This window comes from Plecotus auritus, assembly GCF_963455305.1.
Source record: "Plecotus auritus genome assembly, chromosome: 1".
NCBI classification, from domain to species: domain Eukaryota; kingdom Metazoa; phylum Chordata; class Mammalia; order Chiroptera; family Vespertilionidae; genus Plecotus; species Plecotus auritus.
The window spans coordinates 221,363,685-221,379,262 of NC_137770.1; the positions used below are offsets into that span (position 1 = coordinate 221,363,685).

General features: G+C 39.5%; 1 protein-coding gene across 2 annotated transcripts in view; it reads right to left on the reverse strand.

Annotated features, from left to right (window-relative positions):
* Nucleotides 1-15,578, reverse strand: part of SLC30A9 (solute carrier family 30 member 9) — a 90,535-nt gene that overhangs the window by 50,539 nt on the left and 24,418 nt on the right. Inside the window, exons 3-7 of one of the 2 annotated variants that reach the window (XM_080660763.1) lie at nucleotides 14,601-14,648; nucleotides 10,033-10,132; nucleotides 7,814-7,906; nucleotides 7,344-7,426; nucleotides 4,329-4,387 (exon numbers count right to left, since the gene is read on the reverse strand). In XM_080660763.1, coding sequence (XP_080516889.1) covers nucleotides 4,329-4,387; nucleotides 7,344-7,426; nucleotides 7,814-7,906; nucleotides 10,033-10,132; nucleotides 14,601-14,648 — 383 coding nt within the window. The remainder of the gene's footprint in view (nucleotides 1-4,328; nucleotides 4,388-7,343; nucleotides 7,427-7,813; nucleotides 7,907-10,032; nucleotides 10,133-14,600; nucleotides 14,649-15,578) is intronic. The other variant, XM_080660764.1, reaches the window with a different exon arrangement.

Consider the following 15,578-nt stretch of genomic DNA (forward strand, 5'->3'; position numbering starts at 1 on the left):
AATACAAAGAAGCAAAAAACACCCAACCGGAAAAGAAAAAAGAAAAAAGAATCCAAAAATATGAAGATAGTGTAAGGAGCCTCTGGGACAACCTCAAGCGTACCAACTTCCGAATTATGGAGGTGCCAGAAGAAGAGAGAGAGCAAGATACTGAAAACATATTTGAAGAAATAATGACTGAAAACTTCCCTCACTTGGTGAAAGAAATAGACTTATAAGTCCAGGAAGCGCACAGAACCCCAAACAAAAGGAATCCAAAGAGGACCACACCAAGACACATCATAATTAAAATGCCAAGAGCAACAGACAAAGAGAGAATATTAAAAGCAGCAAGAGAAAAACAGTTAGTTACCTACAAGGGAGCACCCATACCATTGTCAGCTGATTTCTGAACAGAAACTATGCAGGCCAGATGGGAGTGGCAAGAAATATTCAAAGTGATGAATAGCAAGAACCTACAACCAAGATTACTCTACCCAGCAAAGCTATCATTCAGAACTGAAGGTCAGATAAAGAGCTTCACAGATAAGAAAAAGCTAAAGGAGTTCATCACCGCCAAACCAGTATTATATGAAATGCTGAAAGGTATTCTTTAATAAGAGGAAGAAGAAGAAAAAGGTAAAGATAAAAATTATGAACAACAAATACATGTCTATCAACAAGTGAATCTAAAAATCAAGTGAATAAAAAATCTGATGAATAGAATAAACTGGTGAATATAATAGATCAGGAGCATAGAAAGGGAGTGGACTGACAATCCTCGGGGGGAAAAGGGTGTGGAGGGTGCAGGAAGAGACTGGACAAAAAGCGTACACCTATGGGTGAGGACAGTGGGGGGTGGGGGTTAAGTGCATGGGGTGGGATGGGAACTGGGTGGAGGGGAGCTATGGGGGGGAAAAAGTGGAACAACTGTAATAATCTAAACAATAAAGATTTATTAAAAATAATAATAAAGTCAATAAAACCATATGTTTTTTAAAAAACTAGGAACAGCTCTTGCCAGGCGGCTCAGCTAGCTAGTCATCCCATATACCAAAAATTGCAGATTCAATTCCTAGTCAGGGCACATATCTAGGTTGCAGGTTTGATCCAGGAGGCAACTGACCTCTCTCTCTATTCTCCCCTCCTACCTCTCTCTCCAAAAATTAATAAATCCTTGGGTGAGAATTTAAAAAAAAACAAAAACCAGGGATAAAATGATCAAAGTATACCGAATGGAAATCAACTCTAAAATTTTTCTATTTCTTGAGCAATTTTTTAACTTTTAAGCATGGAATGACCCAAACCAACAAGTGTGCTGCTCTAATTTACCTCCTGACTAAAAACCAAACACCTCAAGTGATAATAAAGTGTTTAATTCCAAAACAGACCAAAATAAAAGGAAATAAGTAGAGAAACATATTCAGAGAAAATATTTTTGAGTTACATGTTCTTTAGCTGTTCTGTGAATATATACTTTGTGTTTTTTCTCCCACTCTTTCCTCTCCCTAGAATGCCATCATCTTCCACTACAATCTATCCAGTTTTACTCATCCTCTTCCATGCCTGGCCAAGTGTCACCATCTTCAGTAGGAGAGCAAGTGTTCCTAACAGGAATATGGGAACAGTAGAGGGAAATTAAATACTAAAGTCTTATTCTATTACTATAAAAAAAGGGTTTATTAGATAGAAATTTGATTCAAAACCTAGAACATTTCAAGGCTGACAAGTACTAATCTTCAAAAGGCCTCTAGTGATACAGATTTCAGAAGTCAACAGCTACCAGTCAAACATTTGGTGAGGATGATCCTACATGTGAAACACATAGGAGGAAAGGAGGAAATCTTTCCTAATGGCAAGTCTCACAAGCCTAAGTTATTCCATGGCAACATGCAGTGGCAGCGGCTGTCACAGCAAGGAAGCGAAAACCCTGGTTCACAGAAAGCTCTGCCACTGAAGAGAGTCCACACCTTCAGTGCAGCACTGAAGTGCCAGAAACACAGGGCTCAAAGGGGAACAAAAATCAGTTGTGAATGTAACAAATGTGGGGAGGGGGAAGCATTTCATCACTGACAATTTCTAAATTTTTCAAGAAGGGAGCAATGTCTCAAATATAACTCAGAAAAAAAAGAAAACAATTGGCACAGTTAGCCTTTCTCCAGAAAAGTATTTTCAATTTTTTAAAAATATGTTTTTATTTATTTTAGAGAGAGAGAAAGAGAGAGGGAAAAAATCCTGCATGCCCCCTACCAGGGATCAAGCCCAAAACCCGGGCATATGCCCTGACCAGAACTGAACCGGAGACTTCTCGGTGCACGGGGTGATGCTCAACCAACTGAGCCATACCAGCCAGGGTGATTTTCACTTCTTGATAGGAGATATCTCCAAGCTAAGTTTAAATGCAAAGTTGACTTTGCACATGGTTACTTAGCATTTTGGTGGTGCTGGTGACTTTGGTAAGAGCCATTTCAGTGTGGTAGTGGAGATGAAAGCCCAACTGAAAAGGATTCAGGGGAGAATAAGAGGTGGAATAGTAAAGGCAAACCTTCTATACTAGTGCCAATATTAATTTCCTCCTAGTAGAAAGGAAAACAGAGTATTCTGGCACACATATAGATAAGTTAATAACTTTGGTGATAAAAAGTGAGATACTTTTATCAGATTACATCTGTTTTTGTCAGTGAAATATGAAGCAAGGTCATCAGCTGAAGAGTAAAGAGTGAGGCTGTAGGACACTGGAAAGATGAAAAGAAATTCAATAGCTATCTCAGAGTGGAAAAGGGAATATACTATGAAAATTTAGTAAGACTGTCAAATAATATTGAGTGTTCACTAATATAATAAACAACAATCAAAATAGCTGTGTAATTTTCCCCTCCAGGGGCTGAACTTCTAGAGTATAAGCAGAGAACTGGCAGTTTTAATGTTTAACTAGAGGGCGGGGGGCTGGGAGTGGGGACAGGTAAAGGAGATATGCTATCTAATAAATGAGTAATATGCAAATTGACTGTCACTCCAACACACAAGATGGCCACCCCCATGTGGTCAAAGATGGCTGCCCCCATGTGGACACAAGATGGCCACCACAAGATGGCCAGCAGGGGAGGGCAGTTGTGGATGATCAGGCCAGCAGGGGAAGGCAGTTGGGAGGGACCAAGACTGCAAGGGAGGGCAGTTTGGGGGCAACCAGGCCTGCAGGGGAGGACAGTTGGGGGTGACCAGGCCTGCAGGGGAGGGCAGTTGGGGGGGACCAGGCCAGCAGGGGAGGGCAGTTAGGGGCAACGAGGCTGGCAAGGGAGGGCAGTTAGGGGTTACCGGGCCAGTGGGGGAGGGCAGCTGGGGGCAACCAGGCCTGCAGGGGAGGACAGTTAGGGGTTGACCAGGCCAGCAGGGGAGGGCAGTTAGGGGCAATCGGGCTGGCAGGGGAGCAGTTAGGTGTCGATCAGGCTGGAACAGGAGTAGTTAGGGGGTGATCAGGCTGGCAGGCAAAAGCGGTTAGGGGCAATCAGGCAGGCAGGCAGGCGAGCAATTGGGAGCCAGCAGTCCTGGATTGTGAGAGGCAGTCGGACATCCCTCCAGGGGTCCCAGATTGGAGAAGGTGGGGCCTGGGCTGAGGGACAACCCCCATGCACGAATTTCGTGCACCATCCTCTAGTAGAAGAAATGAATAGCAATGAACAGAAACTTGACTTGAGGTGGTGAACACACAATACATTATATATATGATGTGCTGTAGAATTTTGATGCATCTGAAACCTGTAACTTTCTTAACCAGCGTCACCCCCCAATAAATGCAATGAAAGTTAATTAAATTAAAAACAATAAATGTTATGATTAGGACAGGGATAAAGAAAATTAAGGGCGGCCCAGCTGGTGTGGCTCAGTGGTTGAGCATCTACCTATGAACCAGAGGTCACAGTTTGATTTCAGTTCAGGGCACATGCCCCGGTTGCAGGCACGATCGCCATAGGGGACGTGCAAGAGGTAGATGATCAATGATTCCCATCATTGATGTTTCTTTCTCTCTCTGAAATCAATAAAAAGATATTTTTAAAAAATAAAATTAAAAGTGGCTATGAGAGAGCTTAATCTTGCTAAAAACCTGGGAAAATAGTTTTCTCTCTTACCTATATCTTAGGCTTACAACACAGTCTGGAATTTAAAGAGAACTTACGTCCCAATGTTTGAAATTTCAATAAAGCAGACAAGAGCAAAAATAGATTGTAAATTACAATGTGCTCAAGAAAATCTTGAATCAGGGCCAGAGACGTGCTAGTATTTCGCAATGAACTAACAGTAGAATTTCACTGTGCAACACCTACATATCATTATCAAAAAGATATCCTTACCTTGGTGTTTCCAAGGAAGTCGCTATATTCTCTTAATATGCTTTGGTTTCTAAATAACCCTGTAAGAAAAGAATTACAAAACACATTTAGCTCATACATATTCCTATCAATCACATTTTAGATTAACACAAGTATTCTCTTTATGACTATGTTACATATGCTCCATTAGCTACCAGCAAAAACATCAGGTTATTATAAAAAATCTGGATTTGCAACCCAATTAAAAAATGCGCAAAGGATTTGAAGATTTTTTTCCAAAAATAATATGCAAATGGCCAACAAGCACATAAAAAGATGCTCATATCATTAGTCATCAGAGAAATGCAAATCAAAACCATAATGAAGTATCACCTCACACCCTTCAGAATGGCTACTATCCTTAAAAAATAAAAACAGAAAATAACAAATGTTGGCGAAGATGTGGAGAAACTGAAAACCTTATGTACACTGGTGGGATTGTAAAACGGTACAACTGCAATGGAAAACAATATGAAAGTTCTAAAAAAATTAAAAATGGCCATGTAATCTAGCAATCCCATTTGTAGATATATATCCAAAACAAATTAAAGCAGGGTCTCAAAGAGATATTTAAACACCTATGTTCATAACAGCACTATTTACGATAGCCAGGAAATAAAAGCAACCAAAATTTCCATGGATGAATGAGTAGACAAACAAAATGTTGTATGTACATACAATGGAATATTACTCAGATTTAAAAAGGAAATCCTGTCACATAGATGAACCTTGAGGACACAATGTTATGTGAAGTAACTCAGTCAAAAATACAAATGCTGTTCAGCCAGTGTTGCTCAGTGGTTGAGCATCGATCCTTGAACCAGGAGGTCAGGGTTCAATTCCCAGTCAGGGAACATGCCCAGATCGTCGGCTCGATCCCCTGTAAGGGGTGTATAGGAGGCAGCTGATCAATGATTCTCTCTCAACATTGATGTTTCTTTCTCTCCCTCTCACTTCCCCTCTGAAATTAATAAAAATATATTTTTAAAAAATACAAATGCTGTATGATTCCATTTATATGAGGTATCTTCAGTAGTCAAAACCATAGAAACAGAAAGTAGAATAGTGGCTACCAGGGGCTGGGGGAGAGGAAAAGGGAGTTCTTGTTTAACAAGATTAGTTTGTTTTGTAAGATGAAAAAGTTCTGGAAAAGAAAACTTTCTGGAGATCTGTTTTATAACAATGTGAATATACTTAACACATCTGAACTTTACACTTAAAAATTGTTAAAATGATGAATTTTACATTGCATTTTTTAACCACACACACAAAAAAAAAAGGCAGGGAGAAATCTGGATTTGCAATGAGATAAAGGCAGTTTGGTAAGATGCTCTTCTTAAAATTACCTAAAATTAATGAGTTATTTAAGCTTGATATAAGAACCAATTCTTCATTTTTAACTCAATTCTTCAAGTTTAAAAATATAGGATGAAATATTTTTCTATTAGCGTGTTTCCTCAAATTTTGTTACTTTAAATATTTCCTTTAATATATGCACAAAGCTATTCATGGTATCACTATCTGAAATAGCAAAAGACCAGAAACAACTTATGGGAGAATGATTGAATAAACTATGGTATACCCACCAAAATGGAGCATTATGAAAGAAACAAAGAAAAATCCCTATCTATTACTATAGAATGCTCCCTGGGACATACTCTCAAATGAAAAAAGCAAGGACAGAAAGTATGTTTAGTATGTCTTATTTATGAAAGGGAGGTGGTATGTTATTTTATTATATTTTGTATGCAATATATGCATGTACCTATACTATTTTATGTTTAAAAATAGAAAAAATAACCCTAAGACTAACTTTTTAAGTGGTTATCTATGTGAGAGAAAGGGATCAGGGTGGAAAGGTCTGGGATGGAGGCTAAATTTCTCTGAAATATTTTGTAAGATGTGACTTTGGAATCATGTAAATGCTTTATATTTATTTGATGGTTTATTTACACTTAGAAATTTCAACAACAGTTATGTCTAGGAAGAAAAATGAGACAGTTACTAGAAGAAATAAAAGGAGACTTCTTCACGTTTTTGTATCCTTTTTAAAATCACAGGTATGCATCACGTCATTAATAAGTACATACATATGTAAATCAAAAAATTATCTAAAACCTATTTTATATTATATAAATTCTATAAGGTGGATTTGTCACTAAACCATTGGGTTGTTAAATTCCCTAAGAGTCTTATGTACATCTAAATCTCAAGCACCGCCGAAACCGGTTTGGCTCAGTGGATAGAGCATCGGCCTGCGGACTGAAGGATCCCGGGTTCGATTCCGGTCAAGGGCATGTACCTTGGTTTCGGGCACATCCCCAGTGGGAGGTGTGCAGGAGGCAGCTGATCGATGTTTCTCTCTCATCGATGTTTCTAGCTCTCTATCCCTCTCCCTTCCTCTCTGTAAAATATCAATAAAATATATTTTTAAAAAATAAATAAATAAATAAATAAATAAATCTCAAGCACCATGCAGTTTCCAGTTTATAGGTGTTCGATAAATATCTGCTGATTTAATTAATTAAGGTAGAAATGTGGTGGCTGAATTAACAGTCTTTTCTCTAAGAAAGCACCATTATTCTATCACTTTTAAAAGAAGCATAATCTTCAAATCAGACCATTGGTTTTAATATTCATGTCTTATGGAAACGACAAACTAACTTCACTTCCTCTCATCATCTTTAAAAAGCTACAGAGGAGAAAAAAATAGTTATTTTTTTAATAAAATAATTGAATCCTAAATGGATATTGCTATTTGCTATAACCAAAAGAGCCAAAGCCAAAAGTATGCAGCCATCAGGGAGTACATAATTACAGGCAGTATTCTTACCTACCAGTTACAGGCACATCTCATTTTATTGAACTTTGCTTTACTGTGCTTCACAAATGGTTTATTTCAGAAACTGAAGGCAACCCCCCGCCCACCACCACCAGCAAAAATACTGTGGTGGTCTGGAAATGAACCTGCAATAGCTTTAAATTGAATATACTTACTTTCTCTGTATTCTATTTCTGCTTTTTTACGCAGTTTTTTCTCTCTGGCAAGAGCTTCAGGGCTTCCCCAAACTTCCAAAGATCTACACATGAACACATGATCAACAATGAACAATTTTAATGACTTTATTGTAATCATATTTATATCTAGATGAACCATCTAAATAACTATATGAGGATCTTACAGCAATACAAAAGGTCCTTTAGAAAAAATATAAAGCACTTAAGAAACTTTTGTAAACTACATCTAAACAAAACAGTAAATTCAGCAAATTGTCTTATAAATTAGGACATATTTTTAGTTAAGTAGTATATACTAGTAATTCCCAGAAAAATTTATAAATATAAAAATATTCTACCTTTAAAAAAATAAAATATATCCTTTAAAAAATTCTGAATCTGTCTAAGATGTGTTTTTATTAATCCCAATTTCGGCTTGTACTTTTATTCTAAAAGAACTATATTCTTACTTTGCCTCCACATCTGATCTCAAGTATACAGTAAAGGATTCAGTATCTTCATGGGGACTTCGTTGTCTGATTTTTCGAAGTTGTTCCAAATCACTAAAGAAAGAAACATGTTAAATTTATTTAGACAATATTCATACAGTTTATGTACTTAAAGAAATTATTAGGAACAGATAAAAACCACTACATTGATCCTCATCTTAAAAGACTATAGATCAGCATAACATTTAAAGATCAGTTTATAACGATTGCACTTTGTACACAAAAACTGGTTTAGAGACAGTGAAGAAACAATTATTCTTGCCCTGGCTGGGTAACTCGGTTGCCATGTCATACTGTGCACCAAAAAGTTTCAAGCTCAATTCCCAGCCAGGGCACATACCTAGGTTGTGGGTTTGTTCCCCAGTCAGGGCACAAATAGGAAGCAACCAATTGATGTGTCCCTCCCTCCCTCCCTCCCTCCCCCGCTCCCTTCCTCCTCTATCCCCTCCAGTAAACACATCCTTGGGTGTGGAAGGAAGGGAGGGGGGAGGGGAAGGAGAGAGAAAGAAAGGGAAATATTCCTGATGTTCAATACAGATACTATAACAAAACATGTAGAGATTAAGTTCCTTCCTAAGTGCTTACATTTTATCTGCTATGTACGCAACGCTGCATGTCTCATGCATCATAAAAAAAATGCAATTAGAGTATCATCCCTCTATTTAAGAATTTAAAATTTACAGCCCTATTTACATCCAGATTACTGTTAGTAGCATTCCAAGGTATCAAGTCACAAAGGTTTAATGTCAATTCCATGCTATTTAATAATTGTCCCTTCTCTTATATTCTTAAAAGGTTATATAGTCATCAAGTCACAACTAAATAGTCATTCTATATTTGATCACTGGTGTTCCTAAGAAAATTCTGTAATGGCAATGAAAAGACCTATAAATTAAAATGTGGTAACGATGGACTATCACTAAGTTCTAGAAACAAAACCTGGAGTTTAAAAATATCAACAACCAACTATCACACATAGGTAAGACAGTTTGGACCAGCTACCAAAAGATTATTCTAGTTTCCTCTCTGTCACTGACTCACTAAATAAGCTGGGTCATCAGTAACATCCTTATTATGTTTCCTGGCCTATAATGTGGAGACAGCAATACTTAGCCTACTTAATTCCCAAAATTTTTGTGAGAACTAAATTAAATACTCTATGTGAAACAGAATATATTTTTATAACAATGTTATAATTGATTATTTTATTAGTTATATAAGTTATAAAGCAGATAGTTGGATTCCCTATTTCTTGATACTATACCATAGAGAATAACCATGAGGGAGGGGGGAGAAAAGAATAGATCACATCTGATATCTCTAAAAAACCAAGAAATCTTCCATATAAATAAGACTTTTCTAGGTAAACACATAAAGGAAGGGAAAATTTAGAAATATGTGACAAATATTGAAGCATCCATCTTATATAAAAACTGCTGTTTGAAATTTTAACCCTGCTATTTGGCTTCTGTAAATGCTTGCTTGTTTAAATAATAAGGAAAATGAGACTACTCCCACTTCAGAGAGGCATTAAACCTTCCCCGGACAAAATTATCAGTGCTGGCACCAGGCCAGGCCTTTGGTTGAGGTCTCAAGGCCCCAGCACATAGGGGCTCTTTAAGAACTTGCAAAAGGGGCCGGAAACACCCATATTTGGGAGACAAAGAAGGTAAAAACATATAAATAGGGAAAATTCCTCCATGTTGGGGCCCAGAATTTGAGAGACATTTTCCTCTGGACCCGTGCGTAATAAATGTAACTCCAAACTCTTCGAGCATTGCTTGATTTATTCCGGTTCTCTGTAACGATATAATTTCTATAAATCTCTATGACGGCAAGAAAATTAGTAAATAATCTTATCTCATTAATAATAATTCTGACATATGTGAACATAACAATAAAACTCCTATGATCTTGTGTGACACAGAGATTTTGAATAACTTGCCTTTTTGAATTTAAGAAGCCCAAAAAGATTGAAATTGCTTATGCTGGAGCAGAATTCAGTGTTGCAAACAAATAATTTTAACATTTTTTTAACTAAATAAACATATTTCTTTAATTTAGGAAGAAGCTATGGGAAAGTTCCACATGGATGGAAGATAGCAGGAAACACATTCTAAGAAATAAATGGTTATTTACATTAGATAGATAAAACTACCCTTTAAAAATAACAACTGTACCTGGATTTAAGGCAGAACTCATTTATTGCTCTGACTCCAGTGATGAAATTATTCTGAGTATACTTTGGTCCATACTCCCTCTTCTTAAGGACTGCTTTGACTGAAACCAAAAAAACATACGAAAACAAAAGTATACAAAACAAAAGTCATACTGAGGCTTTACTAATGAATTCCATAAAATATCAATCTTTTTCCTGATGCACTGAATGATATCAGAAAAAAAATATTCTCCAAGTGCAGAATAGAACGGAATATTTGTAGCCATCTAGCTTTTATTTCCATAATTCATCTGTAACTGATGCCAAAATGCCAACCCTTTGTCTAATGCACACCTTGTATATATCACTTGTTGGTTTAAATTGTACTAACAAATTTAAATTGCTTAGGTTCTAAATGAAAATGAATTTCAGCTTCAGTTAAAAATTACAGGCTAGTTCAGTGTTTTTAAAACTGTGGAGTAAAACCTGCATTTTGTAAAAAGTAAAAAGAAGAAGTAATCAGAGTACTGCATAAAATTAAGAACAAGTACTTTTTGTGAACACTTTTGTTACAGTTAAATAATCTCTATATGTTTGAAAGCCACTGGACTGTTTCACATAATGCAACAAAGTTGAGTAAACAAAAAGAACATTTTTATCAGTTAAAAATTATAGGAAGTTTATTACAGATTTTAAGTAAAATACTATCTTCTATTAAATTATTTACCTACTACCAAGGATCAAATGTTCATAAAAAAGCCAGACACATCAATAACACTGATCTATGTTTATAAGTCATATTATAAAGTCGACTTCTGGTCACGATATAAATAACATAAGCAAATATCTGAAGATCAAGAGAAAAACAACAGAAGAAACTTGTATTGTTCTGTTACAAATTGTCACCTAGTCACTTCACATTCTAGTCTTATATCTATTAATCCATAAATTTTCTGTTCTACTTTCAAGTTCAAAGAGCAAATTTAGACTAAAACTATATATCACTGCAGTAGGTAAAAAGACTCTTAAAATAACACGTGAACTATTAAAATAAACTGTACAAAAAATACTTAAGAACATTTCAAAAATAAAGTTCAATATAAAAATCAAAACCTTATTTGAAAAAAGCAATATATAAAGAAGTTCAAGTTTCTTTTTACATGAGTTCAAGTCTCTGAACTGCCTTTCTCCCAATAACCCTCAAACTCAAAATCCAGGTGAGGTCCTCTGGAGCAGAGAGGGGAATTACATCTCTCTTTTAAAAGATTAGTTGTTTTTTTTAATTACTTTTGTAAAATTTCTTCAAAGTAGCTAGAAATTTCTGTTGGCCTGTCCTGGCCCAGATTACTAATGATAATGACTGCTATCATAATATTAATTATTCTTAATTGTGACTGCACACTACTAGAAGGTATCATCTTCAAAATTATCCTACAAAAGAAATTCCATTCTAGCACCGTATTACAGAGGAGAAAACTATGGCTTAGAGAGTCAGGTACACTGCCCAAAGCCATACAGTTGGTACATGCTGGGGCCACAAACTGAATCCAGTTTTGTCTGACTCCAAAGCCACAGTGCTCCTCATCACAGAGTGACTGCCTCAGTGAACATACTCATTTGGAAATGGGAGTCATAGCTCATTATAAAGAACAGAGCTGCAAATATTCCTAGAAAAGAAAGTCAGACAAGAATGTCCAATCTCTACTTGGATTTGAAAAAGTTGAAGCTGAAAGGTGTTGACCTCTTGTTTTGTTTTTTAATCACATTACTTTTCTAAAATGATAAAGTAATTGATCATTTTTATTTGCCATACTCTTTTCCTTGGGCTTTTGAAAAAAAACAATTACCACAAAATTTGTGACCAAAATGCAAAGTAAACTTAAGTAGATAATTAGCTTATCAGATACTAAATCCTTATGGTCAATATCCCTAACCCTATCCCTTATTTATATAATAGAGGCCCGGTGCACGAAATTTGTGCACGAGTAGAGTCCTTAAGCCTGGCTGGCGATCAGGGCTGATCAGGGCCTTCCAGCTGCCGACCAGGACTTCCCTTTCCCGGCTGCTGGCCGGGGCCTCCCTTCATTCCGCGTCACCCCCTGGTGGTCAACACACGTCATAGTGAGCAAGCAAACTCCCAATCTCCCGGTAGAACTCCTGAGGGGACACTTTGCATATTAGCCATATATACATATATATATACATACACACACACACACACACACACGCACATATACACACACACACAAACACACATCCTATCTAATAAAGAGAGAATATGCTAATTGACTGCCCTGCCCTCAAAGAGGGCAGCGCCCACAGCCAATAAGAAGGGAATATGCTAATTGACTGTCATGCCCTCAAAGATGGAGGTGCCCACAGCCACAAGATGGCAGCACCCAGACCCCTCAGCCCCCCAGCCGCCCAGGGCTGGCCCGAGGCGCAGGCAAGCCTTGGATGGTGGCTGCCCAGCTGCCCAGGGCAGGCTCAAGGCGCAGGCAAGCCTCGGATGGCGGCTGCCCAGGCCCCCAGGGCCGCCCGAGACGCAGGTAACCAGGGCCGGCCGAGGCTTGTGCTGCTGGCAGTGGCAGCAGCAGAGATGTGATGGGGCGTCGCCTTCCCCTGATCACCGGGTCACCTCCTGCCCCTGAGGGATCCCAGACTGTGAGAGGGGGCAGGTGGGCTGAGGGACCGCCCTCCAGTGCATGAATTTTCATACACTAGGCCTCTAGTGTGTGTGTGTGTGTGTGTGTGTGTGTGTGTGTGTGTATCCTAGCTAATAAAAGAGCAATATGCAAATTAACCATCACTCTGTTACACCCACAAGCCATGCCCACCAGCCAATCAGGAGCGAGTATGCAAATTAACTCAACCAAGATGGCTGCAGCCACAGAGAGAGCAGAAGGGAGACTTGGGTTTCCCCGGCGATGGAGGAAGCCAAGCTTTCCACACACCCTGGCCAGCCCAGGCCTCCACTCTAGGCTATAAAGTTTCAATTATGGAAGATAAATAAATCCCAGCAAAAATGGCAGCAGCCATGGAGCTGCAGAGAGCAGGAGGCTTGGGTTGCCCCCGGCAATGGAGGAAGCCAAGCTTTCCGCAGCCCTGGCCTGCCTTGGCCTCCACTTAAGGCTACAAAGTTTCAATTATAGAAGATACATAAATCCCAACAGAAATGGCTGCCGCCACAGAGCAAGCAGAAGGCTTGGCTCTGCTCCAGTCTACAAAGTTTCAATTGTAGAAGATAAATAAACCCCAGATACCAGAGCCTCCACTTGGATCGCCGGGGGGGGGGGGGGGGGGGGGGGCGTGGCCGCCCTGCAAACCAACACAGGCCCCTTGCCCAGGCCGCCCCATGCCCCAAGAGAACCCCCACCCTGATCCAGGACACCCTTCAGGGCAAACGAGCTGGCCCCCACCCATGCACTAGGCCTCTATCGTATCTAATAAAAGAATAATATGCAAATTGATCATCACTCCAACACACAAGATGGCTGCCCCCATGTGGTCAAAGATCCTGCCCCCATGTGGACACAAGATGGCCACCACAAGATGGCCAGCAAGGGAGGGCAGTTGGGAGGGACCAGGCCTGCAAGGGAGGGCAGTTGGGGGCGATCAGGCCAGCAGGGGAGGGCAGCTGGTAGGGACCAGGCCTGCAAGGAAGGGCAGTTGGGGGTGATCAAGCCTGCAGGGAGGGCAGTTAGGGGTGACCCGGCCGGCAGAGGAGGAAAGTTGGGGGTGACCGGGCCCTGCAGGGGAGAGCAGTTGGGGGGAACCAGGCCTGCAGGGGAGGGCAGTTAGGGGTGACCAGGCCTGCAGGGGAGGGCAGTTAGGGGCAAACAGGCTGGCAGGGGAGCAGTTAGGCATCAATCAAGCTGGCAGGGGAGTGGTTAGGGGCAATCAGGAAGGCAGGCAGGTGAGCAGTTGGGAGCCAGCAGTCCTGGATTGTGAGAGGGATGTCTGACTGCCCATTGTGAGAGGGATGTCCGACTGCCCGGTGGGATCAGGCCTAAACGGGCAGTCGGACATGCCTCGAGGGGTCCCAGATTGGAGAGGGTGCAGGCTGGGCTGAGGGACACCCCCCGCCCCCGCACAAATTTCGTGCACCGGGCCTCTAGAGTGTGTGTGTGTGTGTGTGTGTGTGTGTGTGTGTGTGTGTGTGTGTGTATGATATAAAAACCTAAGTAACCTTTCAACCAGTAGCTATTACACACACTGACCACCAGGGGGCAGACGCTCAATGCACAGGCACAGAAACATGGAACAGACTGATGAATCTCAGAGTAAAAGGGCAAGTGGGGAGGATGGGAAGAGATTAACCAAAGATCTTATATGCATTCTAGAGGCCCCCTGCACAGATTCGTGCACTAGTGGGGTCCCTCGGCCTGGCCTGCGGGGATTGGGCCCAAACTGGCAGTCCGACATCCCCCGAGGGGTCCCGGATTGCAAGAGGGCACAGGCCAGGCAGAGGGACCCCACTGGTGCACCAGGACTCTAGTGATAATATAACTACAAAGACCTCTATATAAACTAATTTTATATATTTAATTCAAAACATCATCACAAAAAATAGGATAAAAATATATTTACCTCTTACTTGGAGAGGTTCTTGCTTAGTAAGTGGAGCTTTGAGTTCTGCTGTAAAGTTTTAAAAAAATTTACATTAAGCAGTGGCTTGCATACAAACCTATAAACTTATGAGCTAACAATCTGGCAATGTGTTAAAAAGATAATATATCATAGACAAGTTGGACTTATCCTAAGAATGTTAAGAGTAGTTAAACGTTAACAGATTAAGGAGAAAAACTATAGAATCATTTCAGGAAGTAAAGAAAAAGCATTTAATAAAATTCAACACCCATGCAAGTTTCAAACCCTTTTTGAAACTTAGAACAGAAAAAAATTTCCATAAATGGTAAAACAAACCTAAACATTGTATTCAGTGGTGAAACTTTAGAAGCATTCTTTTAAAATAAGGAACAAAACAAGGACAGACACATGTTGATTCTTCTACTTAAAACTGTCCTGGGGATACTATTCAAAGAAGAATGAAGTAGTTACTGAAACTACTGTTAATCCCATCCCCCTCAAAAAATAAAAATAAAAAAAGGAAGTTGGAATCCACCTCACATCATCAACAACCAATTCCAGGTAGATTAATGACTTTAATGTTATAACATTTACGTGCCTAACAAAACAATATAGCCTATTTTTATGGTAGAGTCAGATTTCTTAACAAGATATAAACAATACAAGGAAAAATGGACAAATTCTGCTAAATTAAAATTCAGAACATCTGTTCATCAAAAGATCCCATTTAAAAAAGAAAGAAAAGCCGAAACCGGTTTGGCTCAGTGGATAGAGCGTCGGCCTGCGGACTGAAGGATCCCGGGTTCGATTCCGGTCAAGGGCATGTACCTTGGTTGCAGGCACATCCCCAGTGGGAGGTGTGCAGGAGGCAGCTGATCGATGTTTCTCTCTCATCGATGTTTCTAGCTCTCTATCCCTCTCCCTTCCTCTCTGTAAAATATCAATAAAATATTTTAAAAAATAATAATAAAAAAAAAT